The 20,000-nt window shown below is 40.7% G+C and overlaps 1 protein-coding gene, 1 long non-coding RNA gene and 1 pseudogene across 2 annotated transcripts in view; 1 reads left to right on the forward strand and 2 right to left on the reverse strand.

The window, feature by feature from the left end:
* LOC140937394 (uncharacterized) overlaps window positions 1–531 on the forward strand; it is a 10,277-nt gene extending 9,746 nt beyond the window's left edge. The window contains exon 3 of the long non-coding RNA XR_012165462.1: window positions 264–531. This is a non-coding gene — a long non-coding RNA (uncharacterized lncRNA). The remainder of the gene's footprint in view (window positions 1–263) is intronic.
* LOC140928252 (pseudouridylate synthase 7 homolog) overlaps window positions 1–20,000 on the reverse strand; it is a 97,930-nt pseudogene that overhangs the window by 60,600 nt on the left and 17,330 nt on the right.
* On the reverse strand, window positions 8,118–9,472 carry LOC140922981 (uncharacterized). Its single transcript, XM_073373032.1, has one exon. The coding sequence runs from the start codon at window positions 9,396–9,398 to the stop codon at window positions 8,118–8,120; it is 1,281 nt and encodes a 426-aa protein (XP_073229133.1). The 5' UTR covers window positions 9,399–9,472.

Consider the following 20,000-nt stretch of genomic DNA (forward strand, 5'->3'; position numbering starts at 1 on the left):
AAACGCAACCATAAGTAAGTTTAGTACCTTCCTTAAAAGTAACAAATCTAGGGAACAATTTCTTTTACGGTTAACTCTTTTTTACCCTATTTACGGTTAACGGTTAAAGTTTTTCAATTTTTACGGCTATCGACTAAATTTTTGGCCGTTTTACGCCTATCGGTTAACCCCACTGAGACCCTCTTTTTAATGTACCCAATACTACATACCTATGGTAAAGGTTATCTATAGGTACTGAGTAATCCAATCGCATCTCTTTTCAGATTTTTGTTCTGATAAACAAGATGGTTTCTACGCAGACCCGGACGATCCACACAAATTCTACCGCTGTGTCTATGGGAGAACTTTCCATTTTGACTGTGCCGATGATCTCGTTTGGAATCAGCAGATTTTAACTTGTGTTTGACCGCAATAATCAAACGAGCGAAAGCAGACGGGACAACTATTGGCCATCCTTGAAATTTTAAGAATGGGATAATGGGTTACAATTAATTTTATGTATGGTAAAGGAAATAAAGGAAAACGATCGAATACGTGCGTGGTTTGAATATAGTTTGGTCTAAATAAAGTACAATAATCTAAATAATAGGTATCAATAAATGCTTTTTCTGAAAGAAATGCTTGTTTCTGACAGGGTTCGTTTTGATTGCGTTGTTTCGGCCGTTCACTATGGTCTGGGTAGTATCCAGTGCCGGATCCAGATCTTGAGATAATGGGGAGAGGCCGTTCATCCAGACCCTTAGATAAGAGGGGAGGGGGGGGGGGGGGGAGAACTCGGTGTCCAATAATTTTTTATTGCTCTAAAAATATGGAGGGGCGGGCACCTCCCCTGGATTCGCCACTGGTATCAGATTATCAGTATGGAATTTCTATGCTGGCGTTGCAAAATATCGAAGCTAGACGTACAAGCGATGTAACACTTCGTAGAGAGTTTGATCTATCCTTCATACATGCACCAATAATTCTCGGACAAATCAAAAGGCTGAAAAATTGCTAAGTTGAGTATGTCACAATAAGAATCACACATCTAAAGTTTCCTTGCGGTATAGTTATTTAGGGTATAACCTGGGGACCAGAGGTTTTTTCTCGCGTGCGACGAGGAACTTCGTCGGCTGCAAGACTTAACCGAAACTGGAAACCGCGCATGAAAAGCCTCTGGCAGCCAGGGCATTTTGGGTACGGTCAAGTCCTAAATAGTTTTGAAAAGTATGTAACAAAGTCTGACCGGCTTCATCACCATTCACTTTAATAATAAATAAAATAATAATAATAAATAATTTATTTCTATAGCGCATTTTTCTAACGCCCAAATGCGCCTTACAGTAAGAAATATATTATAATCTATACACTAAAAAATGTAAAAAAAAAATATCTTAAGAATCGGAAAAATCAAAAGTCTAAAAGTCCTAAAAATCAAAAAAAAAAAAATGGAAAGTCTAAAAATATGCTTGTCGAAAAAAAAAGGTCTTAAGCTTAGCTTTAAAGATAGATACAGATGCGCTGCTTTTACTCTCGAACAGTGGAAGCGAGTTCCATAGGTAAGGCGCGCACACTGAGAAAGCCCTCAAGCCAATCAATTTGAGCTTGTGCGTTGGCTGCTCCAGTAGAAGTTGGTCAGCAGACCTAAGAGCTCGCCTAGGAACGTAAGGACTAATGAGCTAAGTCAGGGACGTTGGAATCGCACCATGGAGTGCCTTAAAGATGTACAATAAGATCTTAAAAACAATACGCTGACGGACGGGGAGCCAGTGTAGCTCAATAAGTAGTGGTGTGACATGATCAAACTTTCGCTTGCAAGTGATCACTTTGGCCGCCGCGTTCATAACATATTGTAGTCTCTGAATAAGATAATCAGGTAGGCCATAGAGAAGCGAATTACAATGATTTACGCGAAACGTTACTAATGCATGCACTAGTGTTTTGGTTGAGTCAATATTAAGTCATGGACGTACACGACTAATGTTTGTGATGTGATAAAAAGCGGTCCTGCATAGTTCATTGACGTGTTCCTCGAAACTCATGGTATCGTCGGAGACGACACCAATGTTCCGTGCGCTAGATGTGGGCTCCACAGTAGCATCACCCACAGTAATCGTATCTAATGGTGGCTTAGGGCGATGTTTAGCGTGCAGAACCAGGAGTTCAGTCTTATCATTGTTTAACCGGAGATTGTTTAAAAGCATCCATTGGTTCAGCTCACGCAAACAAACTTCAACCCTAGTGCGTGCAGACACAACGTCCTCCACTTTAGTGGTCTTCATGCTAAGGTACAGTTGAGTGTCGTCCGCGTACATGTGAAACCCTACACCATGGCGACGCAGGATAGCTCCGAGAGGAGCGGTATAGACTAAGTATAGGAGTGGGCCCAAGACGGACCCCTGGGGAAGACCACAGGTCTGTTGACGATCAGAAGAACTAGTATCTCTGATTTGGACGAACTGTGAATGACTGGACAGGTAAGACTCAAGTGTAGGAAGAGCCCTGAACACAATTATTACCTGTGATAACTTTGAAGGGTTAATGCATTTACAGTGACGCTGCATTTAGAATAATTTTCTCGGTATCCCATAAGATTGTTAGGGTTTTTATTACCCAAACATTTTTTTTCCCTTTTAAAGTGAAATTGGTTTTAGAGAGATTTAGAGTCACTTTTACGACGGTAAAAAACGGCAAACGAGAATTTGTACCACGTGACCACGTTTTCCCTTTACTTGTCGTTTGCTGTTAGGATTGTTTATTATTGGTTTCACACCAGTTTTATACATAAGAACTGTATGTTGTCTGTTCATTTTTCTGTGTGATTCCTCTCTATTGCTTCCCAGGAGCGTAACGTCCATATACGCGCATACGCTCGTGCGTATAGCTGAAAAAGAACTGAAAAGAGAAAAGAATTTGCAGAATGTCTTTCGTTGTGCTTTAATTCAATTCCAGTCGCGTCTGCGTCGACGCAGATGTAATCTGGGGCGGTACTTTTTGGCATATATGGCTCTCATAAGGTAGCCGATCCGATATACTCAAGGGTCCACCTACGATTAGGGATAAAGGGCCGGGATCATCATGACGGATCCTCTTCTCTCCGCTCGGCATACAGCGCAGTGTACTCCAAGGTAGCTTATGTTTGGTTTATGACCTGGAATTGGGGGGAAAAGATCGTTTACTTGACATACTGTACACCGAAGAGGGATGCTTTCGGATGGAATCCAGGGGTTGAGGGCTTGGTATAAACAGGACTCACAGGCATGCACAGGTACTTGATTCCTCCTCCTTTACGCCTTGGTTGCCATCCAGCTACTCGACCTAGCTCAATAAAAAAATAGAAAAGAATGTTTAGTTAATCGCCATATGTTTAATCTGTCTGTCTCTCTGTCAGTATTTATTTATTTATTTATTACAGATGCACTCCACTACATTACAAGCAAATAATGAAATGAAATTAGCTAACACTACTATAAGAAAAAAAAAAAGTTGTGGGGAAGGAGACAACCAAAAGCGCCAATGCGCCATACTAGGGATGCCCCCACTAATTAAAATATAACAAAAATATATACAAATAGAAATCTAAATGTTCTAGTTATCCTTAATAAAGCTTAAAACATTTCTTTTAAAAGTTGCAATACTGTTTGATTCTCTAATATGATTGGGTAAACCATTCCATTCATCTACAACACGGTTAAAAAAAACTATATTTAAAACCGTCAGTTCTACTAAAATTTGGAACAAGGTCCTGTGTGTCATTTTTCCTCAAGTTATAACCTGTATTTCTGTCCTTACAAAATATGAGCTTATTTGAAATTTCAATATCATAATGCCTATTAATTACATTAAAAAAAATGTAACATCTCTAGTGAACCTCCTATTAGATAATGACAACAATTTTAGCTTAGATAGTCTAGTATCATAATCATCATAAGACCTAGTGATCCAACTGGTAGCTCTTCGCTGAACAGCCTCCAATTTATCAATGTTACGTTTAGTATGAGGGTTCCAAGTTTCGCATGAATATTCTAATAAAGGTCTCACAAGATTACAATAAAGTGTCTTCATGGTATCAATATCCTTTAAGTTCCTACAAGTCCTCTTAACCAACCCTAAAACCCTATTAGCCTTAGCAGTTATTTTATCTACGTGTTGGTTCCATTAAAGATTACTAGAAGTAAATAATCCTAAATCTTTATACACATTAACGCTTTCCAAAGGTTGACCTTCAATATTATACTCTCCAACTAAGGGTGACTTTTTCCTGGTTATTCGCATGATCTTACATTTCTTGATATTAATTCTCATCTTATTCATCTTACACCAATCTGAAATTTTATCTATGTCACTTTGAAAAGTAGACAGATCTTCTTGAGTACTAATAACCCTATACATACAGAGCAATTGAACTGTCCTTACTAATTACCCCTGGTAAATCGTTGATGTAGACTATGAAGAATAGTCCGTCGGTCTGTCTATCTGTTCGTTCGCCCGTCCGCCTGTCCGTCCGTCCGTCTAACTGTCCTTTCGCCCGTCCGTCTGTCTGTCGCTAGGTATGTCTGTCTGTATGTCTCTCTACTCTCTGGTCCTTGTGTTCATTTTCAAACTCTTATTAGGGTGGGTTTCTTTGGGACTATCTAGTCATGCATCAGTGATCCGAGAGCACTCTGATCATGGTACATCAAAAGAACCAATGAATCCTTTCCCAGGCTAGATTCGTCAGTTTCTTTGATGTGCTATAAGGCGAGTGATCTTCAAACACTTGTCCAGATCCGGATCATCCTAATGGAACGCATACTAAAATTAATCAGCATATATTAGGACCTAGCGCATGCCGCCTCGAACACATGATATTTCACACCTTTAACAATAACGTGCCGCAAGACTGACTTCAATCATTTTGAAGAAATGAACCCCCAATAAATTGGTATCTTGTACGGCGTCCAATTACTAGAACTCCTGATTGACTAGAACCCTTCCTATCTTAAAACATTTGCGTATTCAAACTATTTTTGAGAAGTAAATTCTGCACTACAATTTTTAAGTCAAAACGTTAACCTCTCTTTATACCAGGTCAGAATGAAACGCTATTTGATGTCTTTTCAAAAAGCTAAAATCTGTCTTCGCATCAACTGAATCATTATCCAGTTTTGTTATTCAAGACTTCAGTTAAGATGGATACTGGGTTCAATAGATAGGGTGCGTTCGATTGGGAAACCTGGATTTAGATTTTAAAGTCCGGATTTCGGACTTGCAGGCGAACGCGAAATCCGAAAACGGGTTTCAGCGCTGAGATATCTGTTGTTGGATTTCCCTTTTACCGTTGGATTGGGAAATCCGAAAAAGGATTTTAAAAAACTGTCCTTAAGAAATGGTTCGTACATGTACAATCTTGAAAAGGTCTTGAATTTTACTACTCGTCTTGAAAAGTCGTTGAATTCGGTTTAGGCCCTTGAAAAGTACTTGATTTCTTTATTAGGTCTTGAAACGTCGTTCTCAAACTCATTAATAATTCATTAAGAAAATACAAAGGAAATTAATGTTTAATGAGTGTTTGGAAATCGGATGAAACACTGCTTAGTATTTGCATCCTTAATTTCTCCTTCAAAAATGATTTTGTTTGAGAAGAAATATCAAACATTCGACACAGTGTTTCATCACCAGATGAAACACCTCGAAGTTCGTCAAAAATACTCCGCTGCGCGTCGTATTTTCAACTCTCTTCTCGGTGTTTCATCTGGTGATGAAACACTGGATCTCATGTTTGATATATTACTTGAAATTCACAACCTTGTCCACGCCAGACACCTTTTTCTGTAAAATTAGATTATTTTGCCGGGGAAAATTTGGCTCATCCACGGTGTAAGAACCTGTAAAACTCGCTGGTAACGTAAAAACATTTTTGTGCATGAACAATATTTTATTTCTATTTCTTTATTTCAAATGTTATTTCTGTACCTACGATGCAATTGCAAGTCATACCCAGTCATTTTGCAAAGTCTTCAAGGAAAGAAGAATAAAATAACGTGATCAAGGATGGCCGCAGAAGTAAAAATCGTAAATTACTCCAGTTAAGATGGATACTGGGGGTTAAAGAATGCCGATTTATCAAATAAATCTTAGTCCTTGAAAAATTTAATTTGTCCTTGAAAAATCCTTGAAAAGTTCTTGAAATTTGTTTGTCTGAAGTTGTACGAGCCACGTAAAGAACAGCGGTCTTGCACGCGCACGCATAATTAGCAAAAGGAAGACCTCTGTTCACGAGAATAGTTTTGCAAATCCTTTTTCTTATTTCCCAATGTCGCATTATTCGACATTGGAGCGGCAGGTGATTCATACGGCGTTCTTCTCATGTGCCGAATTAAATGCATACATTATGATAATTTATAAATCTTCCCATAAGTCCCACGGAGGACTTGTTACGCATGCCCGTAAGTTTTACGAAGAAGAGAAAATAGGGAGTTTAAGATACGTCGACTACGGACTACGACTACGGTTAAACATGCTACTGCGCATGATCAAAACCACGTGACTGTTCATTTTTCCCACGTAGTCCTGCGGCTACGGTGAGCTGTTGAGCTGTTTCGCGTAGTCGGGACTACGGAGAACATTTTTGTCGTATTTTGCCGTCTCGGTAATTCAAGAATCTCGTCTTTTCGTAAAAAAGTTTTCAATTCACCTGCTTAAAGTGAGAGGGAAGCGAAATATGTAAGTTGTGTCTAATTTCTGCTCAGATTTACGCTTTTAATCCACTGTTGTGACTACATTTTTATCTAGCTAAGCTTAGAATTCAGATTGACGGCCGAGGAGAAGAAAAATCATGCAGGTAATTTACTTTCTCTTCGCACTTGAAAAGTTTCAATGTTTGTTCGAACTGATTAGTGTGTCTTTCTACTTGTGTAACCTTTGTTTATGCGAGTTTTTGTATCGCTTTTGCTGAATGAAAATGATGTAAACATCGTCCAGACAATCGAGACTCGGCATTTCAATACTTCAAACTTCAAACTACATCAGATTAGTAGTCGGAGAAGTCCATCTTCTAAATCTAATAAATGAGCTATTACTATTTCTGTCTATTTCTTTAATATTTGACATAAGTATTCATGGGCGAAAAAAGTAAAACCTGTGTAACCAAAATTTTGTTCATCAATTTCACCCGACGTAATTGCTTCCTTCAAGTATGGAAGAATTTGTTCATTGTTCAAAAGATAAGATCACATGCAAAACTGACTTGCATTTTTGTGAACTGTGATGAAAACAAGAAAATCTTTGCGTGTTGTTTCCCTCTCCGCCTCTTCTCTTGTAGTCTACTGTCTGTAGTGCAATCTTAACGTTCTATATTTGCACGACTCAACCCAGTGCTACAAACAAAGGACAACGCTCGTCCAGCCGTAGTTCGTAGTCCGTAGTCTCAGTATCTTAAACTCCCTAATGGCGGCAAAAGACGGAGAGAACTGTAAACAGTGCAAAAGATGGACCAAATATCGCTGCATTCGCTGCAAAGTAGCCATTTGCAACTTATGTAGCGAGCCAGAGATTGATGAAAGCGTGGACGGGTGGATAGGTGGGAAGAATGTCGGCTACTGTTTTGAGTGCGAAACTGTAAGGCCCGTAACCGAGTTGCTGATCGCAAGTAGGCACAGTTATGAAGAAGTTGAAGAAAAGATAGAGCGGCAGATGAAGTCTACAGTGAAAAGGAAAGGTAATCTTCTTTCGCTAATAAAAGTGATAATCAGCAAGAAGCTGTCACAAACAAGAAATGTAAACACCCGATGTAGTTATGTTTGCAGTTTATCTCATGCGTGATTCATTCTCTTTGTAAGAGAAGGTAACGCTTTACAGGGCGTTAGTCGCTGGTTTCGAAGAATTCAAAGGATCTTAAGGTTCCACATCGATAAATATCAACCACACAGAGAGAGATTTATTTCAGAATAAATAAAACGAAAACGCTTAAGTCACATGATTGCAAACGTCAAGTTCCACGTGACCCGATGTCACGCTGTAACGCTATACAAGTCCGTAACACTCCCCCCTGTTGACCAGATTATTATTTGGCTACCTAATTCTATCTGGTCAACAAACCTTACATACTATTGAGACACCTAAACTCAACGATAATTCGTAGCAAAGTTCAAAGTTCATTAAGTCAGATCCTCCAGCCAGGTCTTCCTTCTTCGGTCAGCCTCAACTGCAGCTGCTCGTCTTGGACAGCTTCGTGTAGACACTGGTTGCTCAGTTCTCACTTCAGTGCTAACTGGATCAGGATTCTGGCTTGAGATTACTTCGGTTGCTTGTTGGACAGGAACTTCGCACTGGATCTCTAAAGGGTAAAGCCGCTGCACAGGGCGCCTGAGTTTCGTGCATTTTCCTCCCTTGCTTCGGACTTGGACCAAAGCTCCCCTGGTACAACCATCAGATCCAACGATGAGATCTAAAATCTTGCCAACACGCCATTTTCCTCTGGGCTGATCTTCTTCATGCACAACAACTACATCTCCAACAGATACAGTTCTGATAGTGTCATTCTGATTAAGGTAACGATGGGCATTTCGCAACTCGATCAGGTACTCGTTTCTCCATCTTTTCCAAAAGTGGTTCAGAACGTTGCTCAGGTGCTGCATTCTTCTGCTTAGATCCTGTGGCTGAACATCAATGTCATAATCTGGAGTGTCGCTGTTGTTGCTGTCTGGAAGGCTCATTAGGCGTCGCCCACATAAGAGATGCGACGGGGTAAGGGGTTCTTCAGTATCCTCACCAGACACGTAGGACAGAGGTCTACAGTTCAGTATCATTTCCACTTCCACGACTACTGTAAGCAATTCTTCATAGGTAAGGGTTGCACCGCCGATAGTCTTCTTCAGACATCTCTTAACAGATCTGACAAGTCTTTCAAATATGCCACCCCACCAAGGGGCCTTTTCAAGGTTGAACGTCCACTTCATCCGTGCATTGGCAAAGTACTGTTTTACTCCCGGGTCGTTCATCAGTTTCGTGATTTCTCGCGCTGCTGACTTGAAGGTTTTCCCATTATCAGACACCATCAACAGTGGAGTGCCGCGACGGGCAGAAAATCTTCTGAGACTCCTCATGAATGCGGAGGCTGTGAGGCTGGGTACGAGATCCAAATGAATAGCTCTGGTAACACAACAAGTGTAGAGGCAGATCCATACTTTCTGCTGAGGGCCAGAATGATTTTTGACATAGAGAGGTCCCGCAAAATCAACTCCAGTATAGGTAAATGGTGAGCATTCCTTTACTCTAAATTCTGGGAGGGGCGGGGGCGGTGGAGCTTGATATGGCCTTCCTTCAAGTTTTCTGCAAATCACACACTTGTACAGTAGCTTTCTAACGAACTGTCTGCCCTGTACGATCCAAAATCTTGCTCTTAGTTCTGTCAGAGTGGACTTCACACCACCATGCATAACTCGTTTATGGCTGTCTTCGACAATTAAGGATGTGATGTGGTGGTCTTTCTCCAACAAAATGGGGTGCTTGACTGAAGTTGGTAACTCCGCCTTGGCTAAGCGTCCAGTACACCTCATAATGCCCTGATGATCGGTGAAGATGCCAAACTGCTTTTTCCAAATATCAAACTTGGGATTCTTGCTTAAGGACTTCTGTATTTCCTTAATCCAAAGGGTTTCTGCGACTGCAGTATCTTGATCCGTCGACTCGTCTTGGGAAAGGGTGTCCCTTTCCAGTAATAACTTCATGATTCTTACAAACTTTAGAACAAGGACAGTAACTCTTATAAGTCTCTGCAGGTTGCTATAGTCTTCTGCTCTCATGATCTGTGCTATACCGCAGGGTTCAACTGCTGCAAGCATTACGGATGAGGTTTCCCTTTGGCACTTTGCTCTTTCCTCAGCTCTGATTTCTGCAAAATATTCTTCAGGTATATGTGTGCTGTCGAACACGCTCTCACTGTTTTCGTTAAAATTGGTTAACCACTTGGGGCCCTTCATCCACAAGGTACACTTTGAGAGTTCTACAGGATTCAATCCTCTCGAGGGAATATCGGCTGGGTTATCCTTTCCGTTACAGTGTCGCCAACTACTCGCTGTTACAAGGCTCCTGATCTCATTGACACGATTTTGGACAAATTGCTTCCACTCCTTTTCTTCGCCTTTGATCCAAAATAATGTTACTTTGGAATCAGTCCAGCAATTTGTATCTGTAATTGCCAATTCCAATTGCAAGGCCTCCTTAACATGCTCAATCAGCCTAGCTAATACCAGAGCGGCAAGAAGCTCTAATCTTGGAATGGATAATTCTTTCGCAGGGGCAACTCTGGACTTGGATGCGACAAACTTGACATAGCTTCCTGTGGTGGTAGTCACGTGCAGGTAGATCACTGCTGCATAGGCCTTACTGGATGCATCACCAAATCCATGAAGGCTACAACTGACAACTCTCTCTTGAACTCCTTGGAAGTAGCATCTTGATAGTGAAAGTGCTGTTACACCTTCTAACCCATCCAACAGCTTGCCCCACATCTTCAACAATTCATCATTCAAGGGATCATCCCAACCAATTTTCATTCGGCAAAGTTCTTGGAAGAACAACTTAAACTCTATAACAACTGGTGAAAGAAATCCAAAAGGGTCATAAAACTTCGCGGCAACACTAACAACGTTTCTCTTGGTGGGTTCAAGGTCTCTTGCAAAGTTCGCTATCTCGGTCAAATCAAATATCAATGCATCCTTCATGGGGTTCCAGCGTACTCCAAGGACCTTTGAGTCTGAGCTGTTTTTCTCTTCTATTGTGCCAAGCATGCTCTTGGCGTAAGTTTTGTCTTCAGAAACAACATTCCTTTCTGGATAGGCTCGAGGGGGCTGTACACTCTTGGGCTCAGCAGCCTTACTGGATGTACCAGCATCAGATCTAGAGTTTCTGGATTCATTACCTTGAATTCTGTTCATTAGTTCAGGGGAATTTGATACAAACTTCCTTAGGTTGAATCCTCCTTCCGCAAGCCTGAGTTTGGACTTCAGATAAAGTTCATAGCCTTCATTAGTCTCAGGGGCTCCAGAACTTAGGTCATCCACATAAATGGAGCGAAGAAATTTCTCTACGAATTCAGGATCTGCTTCTTTGTACCTTTCAATGTGATGCTTGATTGTGGCGTTTAACAGGAAAGGACTAGACGAGACTCCGAATACAACACGTGTAAACCTTAGAACCACAATCTCTGGAGAGGGGTTGTCAATGTCATCCACCCACAGGAATCTTAACACATCTCTATCTTCCTCCGCCATACCCACCATCAGAAATGCCTTTTCGATATCGCCGGTCAAAGCGACTTGGTTAACACGAAATCTCAAAAGTACATTAAATATGTTCTCAGCAAGGGGTGGTCCTGCATACAGACAATCGTTCAAGGCTACACCATCGGATTTTGCAGAAGCATCATATACGACTCTAAGCTTGGTTGTTAACTTGTCCCTTCTTATGACTGCATGATGCGGTATGTAGTGGACCTTACCAACTTCTCCTTCGCTAGGCTTTTCTACAACTTCAACTATGCCTCTATGTAGCTGTTCCTTTATGACAGAGTCATATTCTCTAAGGACTTCAGGCTGGTGGCGAAGACGTTCAAGAAGGTTCTCTAGACGTTTCCTGCTCAACTGGTAGTTGTCTGGAAGGAGCGGATGCGGCGTTTTCCAGGGAAGATGGACTTTATACCTCTCATTCGTAAAGGATATCTGCTCTTGGAATTCTTCATACAGTGTCCTTGGTTTAATGCCAAGCGATTCTAGTTCCCAGAATGTCTTTAGAGTTCCATCAAGGGTCTCATTTGTGACATCAACAGGTTTTACTGCACTCTTCAATACATGTGTTGTGACAAGATTACTTTGCTGCCTATTAACTTGTGTTCCTTCTGGGATTGGACCTGACAAAACCCATCCAAGTTTTGTTTCAATTGCAGTGGGGCCATGTTCTCCTCGTACCACCCTGCCAGACACTAGACTCCAATACTGATCGGACCCAACAAGAATATCAATGTCAATATTGTCTTCACCCGTATGGTAGTCAGCAAGTTTAAGTCCCTTTAAATGAGCATAGGTGAGGCTAGCTTGTACAACAGATTGACTTTGAAGAGGATCGCATATTGTGGGGACGACAAAGGCTGACAGTTCTACATCTTGTCCTTGCTCAGTGGCGACAAAGAGTCGGACAACATCCACACACTGACTGTTCTCATTTGTCGAACCAAAGGTTTTGATCGATATCCTTTCAGTGTTCTCAGTCAGTAACTTTAGACGCTCTCTTAGCCTTGTGCTCACATAGGTTCGTTGACTTCCACTATCTAGGATAAAACGAGCTTTCACTGTGACTGCTGAATTGCCAGGCTTGTATGTCAATGCTTTGGCTGTTTGAAGCAGGACTGGAGTAGCGGCACTGACATACAGGGCTGTGAGGTTCTGCTTTGAGGTCTTTAGTTGTTTCTGGTTCTGTTCCTGTCTGGGTGCAGCTCTAGGGGTACCTTCATCATTGTTCCCGCGCTGATTCTGAGGCTGTTCTTGACTCGGTGTTCTTGAAAGATTGGTACTATTGTGGGCACTACCTTCATGAGTGCCATCAGATGGGCAAATGCTGATATGGTGTCGACCCTTACACTTGAAGCATTGATTCTTTGATTTACAATTTCTGCTGAGATGATCTTTCCTGAGGCAAACAAAACATCTTCCTTGCTTAATGAGAAGATCTTTTCGAGCTGCAGAGTTGGTCACTATTTTGCAGGCGTTAGAGGGATGGCTCTGTTTACAATATGTACAAGTGGGTCCTGAATGTCCTGCAAATAAAGCAGATGTAGTTGAACGCGTCTGAGCCTTTGAGAATCCTTGAATTCCACCTGATAACTGACACTCATCATGAGGGACTGCACGCTCTCTGGCTTTTAACTCGTCCTCCAATGCATGCATAATATTATCTAGCTGCCAATCTTGATCCTTTATTTCTCTACTAATAATCAATCGTAGCTCTTGAGGCAGCTTGTTCATAATAATTGATGAGAGTAAACTTCCATAGGAGTTTGAAGGGATTCCTAGTGACTTAAGGCTTCTGACATGAGACTCTAAAGTGTCATATAGTTCCCTTAGCTTTCTTGTGTCTTGATTAGTCACAGGGCTAACATTAAGAAGAATATCCATGTGGCGATTGATAATTTGTTGCTTGTTTCCAAATCTCTTCTTAAGGATCGCAATTGCTTCTTCATAATTTGATGCAGAGAGAGACAGGCCAGAAATGGCATCAAGAGCTGGTTTCATAAGGAGAGAGTTCAAATAATTGAACTTGTCAATAGGAGCCAATGTAGGATTCTTATGAATAGAGGACTCGAAGGCATCCCAGAAGGTGGGCCATGTACTAACTTCTCCATCAAATTTTCTCAAGTCCAGTTTAGGTAATTTAACTCGAGGGATTGTTTCTTGAGTAGGTAAGCTTAAACTTGGTGTTGGATTAGGAGATTCAACAAGATTATTCGAAGTTTCAACATTTCCAGCAGATACAGGAAGGTTTACCGGAGATTCAACAGAGTCATTTGACGGTAAGAAGTCACTAGTAACAACTTTAGAAGGGCTTACCGGTGTCTCGTCCTTTGGTGCGTCCACGGTCTTCGCGGGGGTCTTCAAGGTTTCTAGAAAATTATCAATTCTAGCAATGGTGAGCTGAATTAATTCATTTACGAGGTCTGCTTCCCGAATTTCGTCTCCGATTTCCTCTTCTTCCACGATTGACAAGATTTCTTCGTCCACAACTTTTAGGGTTTCCAATTTGACGTGCAGGGATTGCCTTTGCTGGTGAAGCTTTGACACGATTAGGGCAAGCGCTTGTTTGTTCCCGTCCAAGTTAACGTCGCTGTGCGAGGCATCCAGTTGTTCACTGACGGCGTAAGCAATACGTTTGACGGTTGTTCTGTGCCCTTCACGCGCAGCTTTTTTCCTTGAAATGGCTTTCACTTTGGGTGGCATCACATGCACTTTTAAAATAGTCAACTCGTCGACGAATGAAAAATCCACACCACGTGCTCGTAAACAAGAATTGTCCGGTCCAAGGATTAACACGACAAGAACTATCACCAACAGAATAATCCGGTTCGGAGTGACCATGTAAGAGAAGGTAACGCTTTACAGGGCGTTAGTCGCTGGTTTCGAAGAATTCAAAGGATCTTAAGGTTCCACATCGATAAATATCAACCACACAGAGAGAGATTTATTTCAGAATAAATAAAACGAAAACGCTTAAGTCACATGATTGCAAACGTCAAGTTCCACGTGACCCGATGTCACGCTGTAACGCTATACAAGTCCGTAACACTCTTTTCCAACACAACAAAATCATCGCCGAAGGAATTCCAGCATTCAAGGTTTCCTTTGTTGCTTTAAAGTAAGCATAGGTGCAAGTTAGGTGATAAAAATTGATCAACAGAAGGGTATAATTAAAAAATTTGAAACTGCAAATTGCTTGTGTTAATGTTTATATTTATCCCTCTGTGGAAGGTCAATAATAGTGGCCATGTTGTGGTTCAATTTTTTCCTTGGTTTGAATTTTATTTTCCTTTGTTTTGGGGTATGGTAATGTATGATAATGAGTTTGAACCAAAGGAAAGTAAAATTTAAACCAAGAATAAAATTGAACCACAACAGCCATGATGTTAACTTGGATTACAGTGACATGAATTACTTGTTTGGCATGTGCCCTGGAAGCAGTCATGTGCCATTTCTTATTAGAGAAGTGTACATTTTTTGTACATCTGGTATCACTGCCAGCATCCAGGGAACAACAACTTTGAATCCATTTACTTGTCATCACTTTGGTTTGTGATTTTCCCACTTAAATCGGAAACTTATGTTGTTATTTGGGTTTCAAATTTATTTTTCTTTGTTTCCAGCTCATTATCATACATTACCATACACAAAGACAAAAGAAAAGAAAATCTAAACCAATGATAAAATGGTAACACAACATATATTTCAGTCTCAGTTAATGAGCGATCTAGTTCATCTACACTGGATTCTGGTAGAAAACTTTCAGTGTTTAATACTAGAAACGTGAGTGTCTCGCAGGACCTCATGAAGCTCAGGGAAACGCATGGCGCTGAAGATTTCAGTTGAAGACACAAATTAGTCGTTGAATGTCTTTAATATTTTTATTGTATGCTTATTGTATGCTTATTGCTTAGCACAGATTCATTAGCCCTATATTTATGAATCTATTTTGAAAGGATTTCTGACTGCGTATTGTCATTTGTATGGCATTGTTCCATCAACAATGTTCACCATGTATAAAAGGTGGTAGGGATTGATACAAATTTTAAAATAAAAAAAAAATGTGAAGAGAGACTTTGGTCAGATAAAAAAAGAAAAAATAGCAAAGCTAGAATTTGGTGGATTTGATCCAAGTACCTCTAGCTTGCAACGTTCTAGAGTTCTAACTGCTAGGCCACAAAGGCTGCATGTATGCCTCTCCTTTGCCTGTGTGTGATCCCCTAGCTTGATAGAGTCTTAGCACCTTCGATTCGTGAGGGTTTAAATTTAAGCAGGGTTCCTTTTGAATGGTTTTAATTTGAATAGATGGTTTTTACAATAATCACAGCAATAAAAAATATGACCTCTAGGCAGACAAATACAAGTGCAACTTTTGAAGCAATTTTTTTTGGTTTTCATGGGTTTACATTAAGACATGTGAGAATTTAGTGCTGCAATATTTAGAACTTTTGTTCATTTTCCTCAGTGCTGTTGATAGTGATGATGATGAAGATGGTGAGGATGAAAGTCTCAGCCGGGGCCTGTTTGAAAAAAAGAAGAAAAGCCAAAAATGTTCTAAGAATAAAAGTGGAAGGAAGGCCAAATGGAGTCAAAGTCTATTAGGGGATTTGGTGGACATTGTAATATCTTATGATTATTACAAGAATAAATTCATACTGACCAACACTAAAAACCAGAAAAATGGAGAAATATACAAAAAGGTTCTGGTCGAACTTAAGGAAAGGGCTGCTGTGAGAAATGAAGAAGTTCCATTTGATCATGTTCAGTTGCGAACAAAGTTCAAGAAAGCCATTGCTGAGTGCAAGAAGACTTCTCTCACCATGAAGACTAGCACAGGAATAAAGAGATTTATTGACGAAAAAGGCTATGGTCCATGGTTTAACAGCCTATTTGCTATTGCCAAAACTCGGGATGCATGCAGACCTGAACTTGCAGTAGAGTCTTCATTTGTTCGTACACAATCACCATGTTTACCAGATTCAGAAGCTAGTGCTGCTGAAGCATCACCTGACACATCCTCATCTGAAAGCAAAGAGAGAGTTGTGGCTACAAGGAGAAGGAAGAGAAAGACAGATGAGTCTTTACATGAAGTAATTGACCTAATCAAGACTGCCATCAACAATGATCCGGTGAAAGAAGTCCTTTCGTACATGAGTGATCAGGCTCAAAAGTCTCGTGAACATGAACGTAACATGCTACAGATGCTTCTGCAAGCTATGCCCACACAGCATGTTCAACCAACCCTACAAGAAAGAGCTACAGCAGCGGCCAACTTACATGGACTAATTGGAAGTGACAGTAGGCAGTATGGTAATCAGATGTCAAGTTCTGTTCATCCTGGAGACTTAAACTACCAAAATTTTTGGTTTTCTTGAAGTTTCCACCAACTATGGTCTTGTTGAGTTTATTGACTTTTAAATGAAGGGTTGAAAGTGAAGCAGGTGTACACTTATGTAATTACTTGATGTTGAAATGCTAATTAACCCTTTAAGCCCTAGGAGCGATCAGCATCAAATGTCTCCTTATCACAGCAATGCTTTGTAAAACAGAGTGGTCATGACAATTAAGGACATGATCACACAAGATGGGCTTGCTTGATATTTTATCAACTTCTCCACATTCTATAGGAAATAAATAGGGGTAATAAATGAGGATTTAGATTTTGATCTTAGGGTTTAAAGAGATAATTGTATATAAAATTGATACGAATCTGCTGAATTATGGTGTGGACATGTATGTAGTCTTCAATTTCACTCAAAAATATTGGCTAAAAATTCCCTAATTTGGGCAGTGCTCAATTATTATAATAAGTCTATTACATATTCCTGTTTCATTTTTAGCCCTTGAATTGTACCACTAGAGTGATGCAACTAATGTTGTACCCGTGAAATACAGGGACTCTTGGCATTCATGGAAAATTCTCAGGCGCCAGAAAGCCTTTTTGCTTGTGACTCTATATTTTACTAGCATTTGCAACAGGGAAAAACAACATGTTTAAAAGTGTCTTTACCCAGGATCTTGCTTGTTCAGAAACAGAAGTATCTAATCACTATAGTTTGTCTTTGTGCAACTGACTGACTTTCCCATGACAGTGCTGGTAAAAATTAGTTGGATGGTTTGGAGAAAATTTTGCTAAAAAGCAGAGGCGCAAGTCCTTGATAAATGTTTTCTAGTTGATGTTTGCTTTGTACCTGCAAAGACAGTTTCTTCTGATGTTCACTTAAACTACGATAACAGTTGTGTTAACAAATTTATTCTTAATATTGTAGAAGTTGTATTACCTACAGACTTGACACCCGCTAACTACTACTTAAAGTACATTGTACAATGCAAGTCCAAGCTACTGACTTAAACTCGACAGTTGTGTCATCATGGGCCCTTCATAATGGATACTATCACTTCATTAGAAACACTTGGTGCGAAATTTTATCATCAATATAAATAGCAGAATGCATTCAAATGTTGTGTTATGGTGTTGAAATGTGAAACATGATGCACTTCATGGGTCATGTAAAACCCCTTTGAACATTACATTCTTTCAACATATAAAGTTCATCTGTTATAAATTGAAGCACGCAGTTTACAGTACTTTGGGTGGGCTAATATTATAAAAGAAGCCTTCCTTGTTACAAAACGTAGTGGAAATAACTGAATGGGCCCATTACAAAACTCCAATAAATGTTGCAAGAAATATTTGGTTTAACTCGTTCACTTTAATTCAGAACCTTCTCTTTCCCTCCAAAACATATCTGCTAGCGCGCTCCTGAGTTGAGTTGAGTTGCCTGGGAATTGGAGTCTGGTAGCTTTCTACAACAGGTCATCTCTAATGCATCCCTTAATGTGCGACTATCTCTCTTCGCATTTGTAAGTGGGTCGCTAGTAATATCTAGCTTGCTGCAGATGGTATCACCCTTTTCAATGCAGATGTTATGCAAAACCATGCAAGCAAGGGTTGTTGTTTTGGCTTGACAAGGTTCACTCTCGTTTTTCCTCAAAAGCACCCTCCACCTTCCTTTAAGTTGCCCATATGCTCCTTCTGTGACCATCCTAGCACGACTTTTAACCTGTAATTAAAGTATCTCTGCTTCTCTGTGAGTACTGCATTTGTGTAGGGCTTCAATAGCCACGGTTCGAATGGGAATGCTGAATCCCCAATAATGAGTGGACCAATGTTCACATCAGCAACCTTATGTGCAATGTCTGGAATAAAATCGTGTTCGTTTAGCTTTTCCCAGAGTTCTGTTGCCTGGAAAATGATAGCATCATGGGAGTTACTAGGGAAACCGCAGCTGCCCCAAATAAACCTATATTTTGAGTCTACCATAGCCATCAATACCACGGAATAGAAGTTCTTGAAATTGTGGTACTCTTTACACGATGCAGCTCCTCCTGGTGGACATTTAATAGGTATGTGGCAGCCATCAATTGCAGCCCAACAGAAGGGAAACTGCCACCTTTCGTTCATTTCCTTCATCTTATCTTTAAAGTCCTCCTCAGTGCATGGCATATGCTTCTTGACACAGTCCTCCCAAAGGTCTTCAACGATCGATTGACATACCTGAGTTACAATCTCATGTACAGTTGAAACACCCAATCCAGCCATTTCCGCTATGGTGTAGTAATAATCACCTCTTCCGAGCCTATAAAGGCAAATGCCTAGCCGACATTCGGGTGATATGGGGTCTTCGTTTACTGTCTGGCGTTCCAAGTCGTTTCGAATCCGGTTCAGAATGAAACTGAATGTATTCTTTGAAATTCTGAAAGTTTTCTTGAATCGTTCATCGGTATATGTTGTCCAAACCATCTCCCACCAGCCGTTGCTCCTGGGCAGACGCCGGCAAGATCGTACATGAACCATCTCCGTGGCTAAATTCTGCTTACGCGAGAGCAACAAAATCCCTGCCAAGGACAAAAGAAGAGCTATCCGTCGTCTTCTTAATGCAATAAGCATTTGCGCACTTTCGGAAAACATCCTCCTACGTTCGCTTCCCCGAGAAATAGCTCTAATCAGAGCTATCCTCTCCTTCACAGCCACCATCTTTGAAAGTTGAATTATGGCGCGAAGATATGATATCGGACCCAGGCCTTTTTCTTTCTCCCTACAACACACGACACACGGTGCGCCATTTGAATCAGATGTCGCGCCAATGTTGCTCCAAAGTCGAACCAAACTCAGTTAGGTTCGGAACATGAGTGGAGCGGCGTCTGAACCGGGTTTAGCCGCCGAACTCGGGAAAATAGTCCAGTGACAGAATTGAGCTGACTTTCATAAACGAGCGAATATATTGGCAATCTTCCACTTAAATCTCAAAAAACGGATATCTAACAATTTCTGAACGGTACATTTTTGCCCCCGCAGGGTTCCGGCCCAGAGGCCGGAACCCGAGGAGGCACCCTAATGTCCCCCGCGTAAAGAAAAAGTATTGTATCGTCGTACTGTTAGTATGCGAAAATTTTCTGGATTTGATGAAACTAGGCGCGCACGGTGGTCCCGGTTAATTTTCAGCATGTGCACCTGGCTCAGCAACCAGGCAAACTGTTTGGCAACGAGTCGCATTCGCCGAATTGTGTCAGGATTTTATTCCAAGCTATAGGGTGAGTATATCTTGTAACACATCAATCTTCCGATTTCTTTTAACTAAAAAACTATTCAGCAGTACTGTAATTGTTTGGCATTAAAGAACTTGATTTGTCAGCCACAAATCAGCAACGTGGATCGACAGACTCCATTACAATACAATACCTTTATTAATT

This window comes from Porites lutea, chromosome 1 (assembly GCF_958299795.1).
Source record: "Porites lutea chromosome 1, jaPorLute2.1, whole genome shotgun sequence".
Lineage (NCBI taxonomy): Eukaryota > Metazoa > Cnidaria > Anthozoa > Scleractinia > Poritidae > Porites > Porites lutea.

Coding starts and splice junctions, on each gene's coding strand:
- LOC140922981 (XM_073373032.1), bottom strand. CDS start 9,398: ATGCATGGTGGTGTGAAGTCCACTCTGACAGAACTAAGAGCAAGATTT.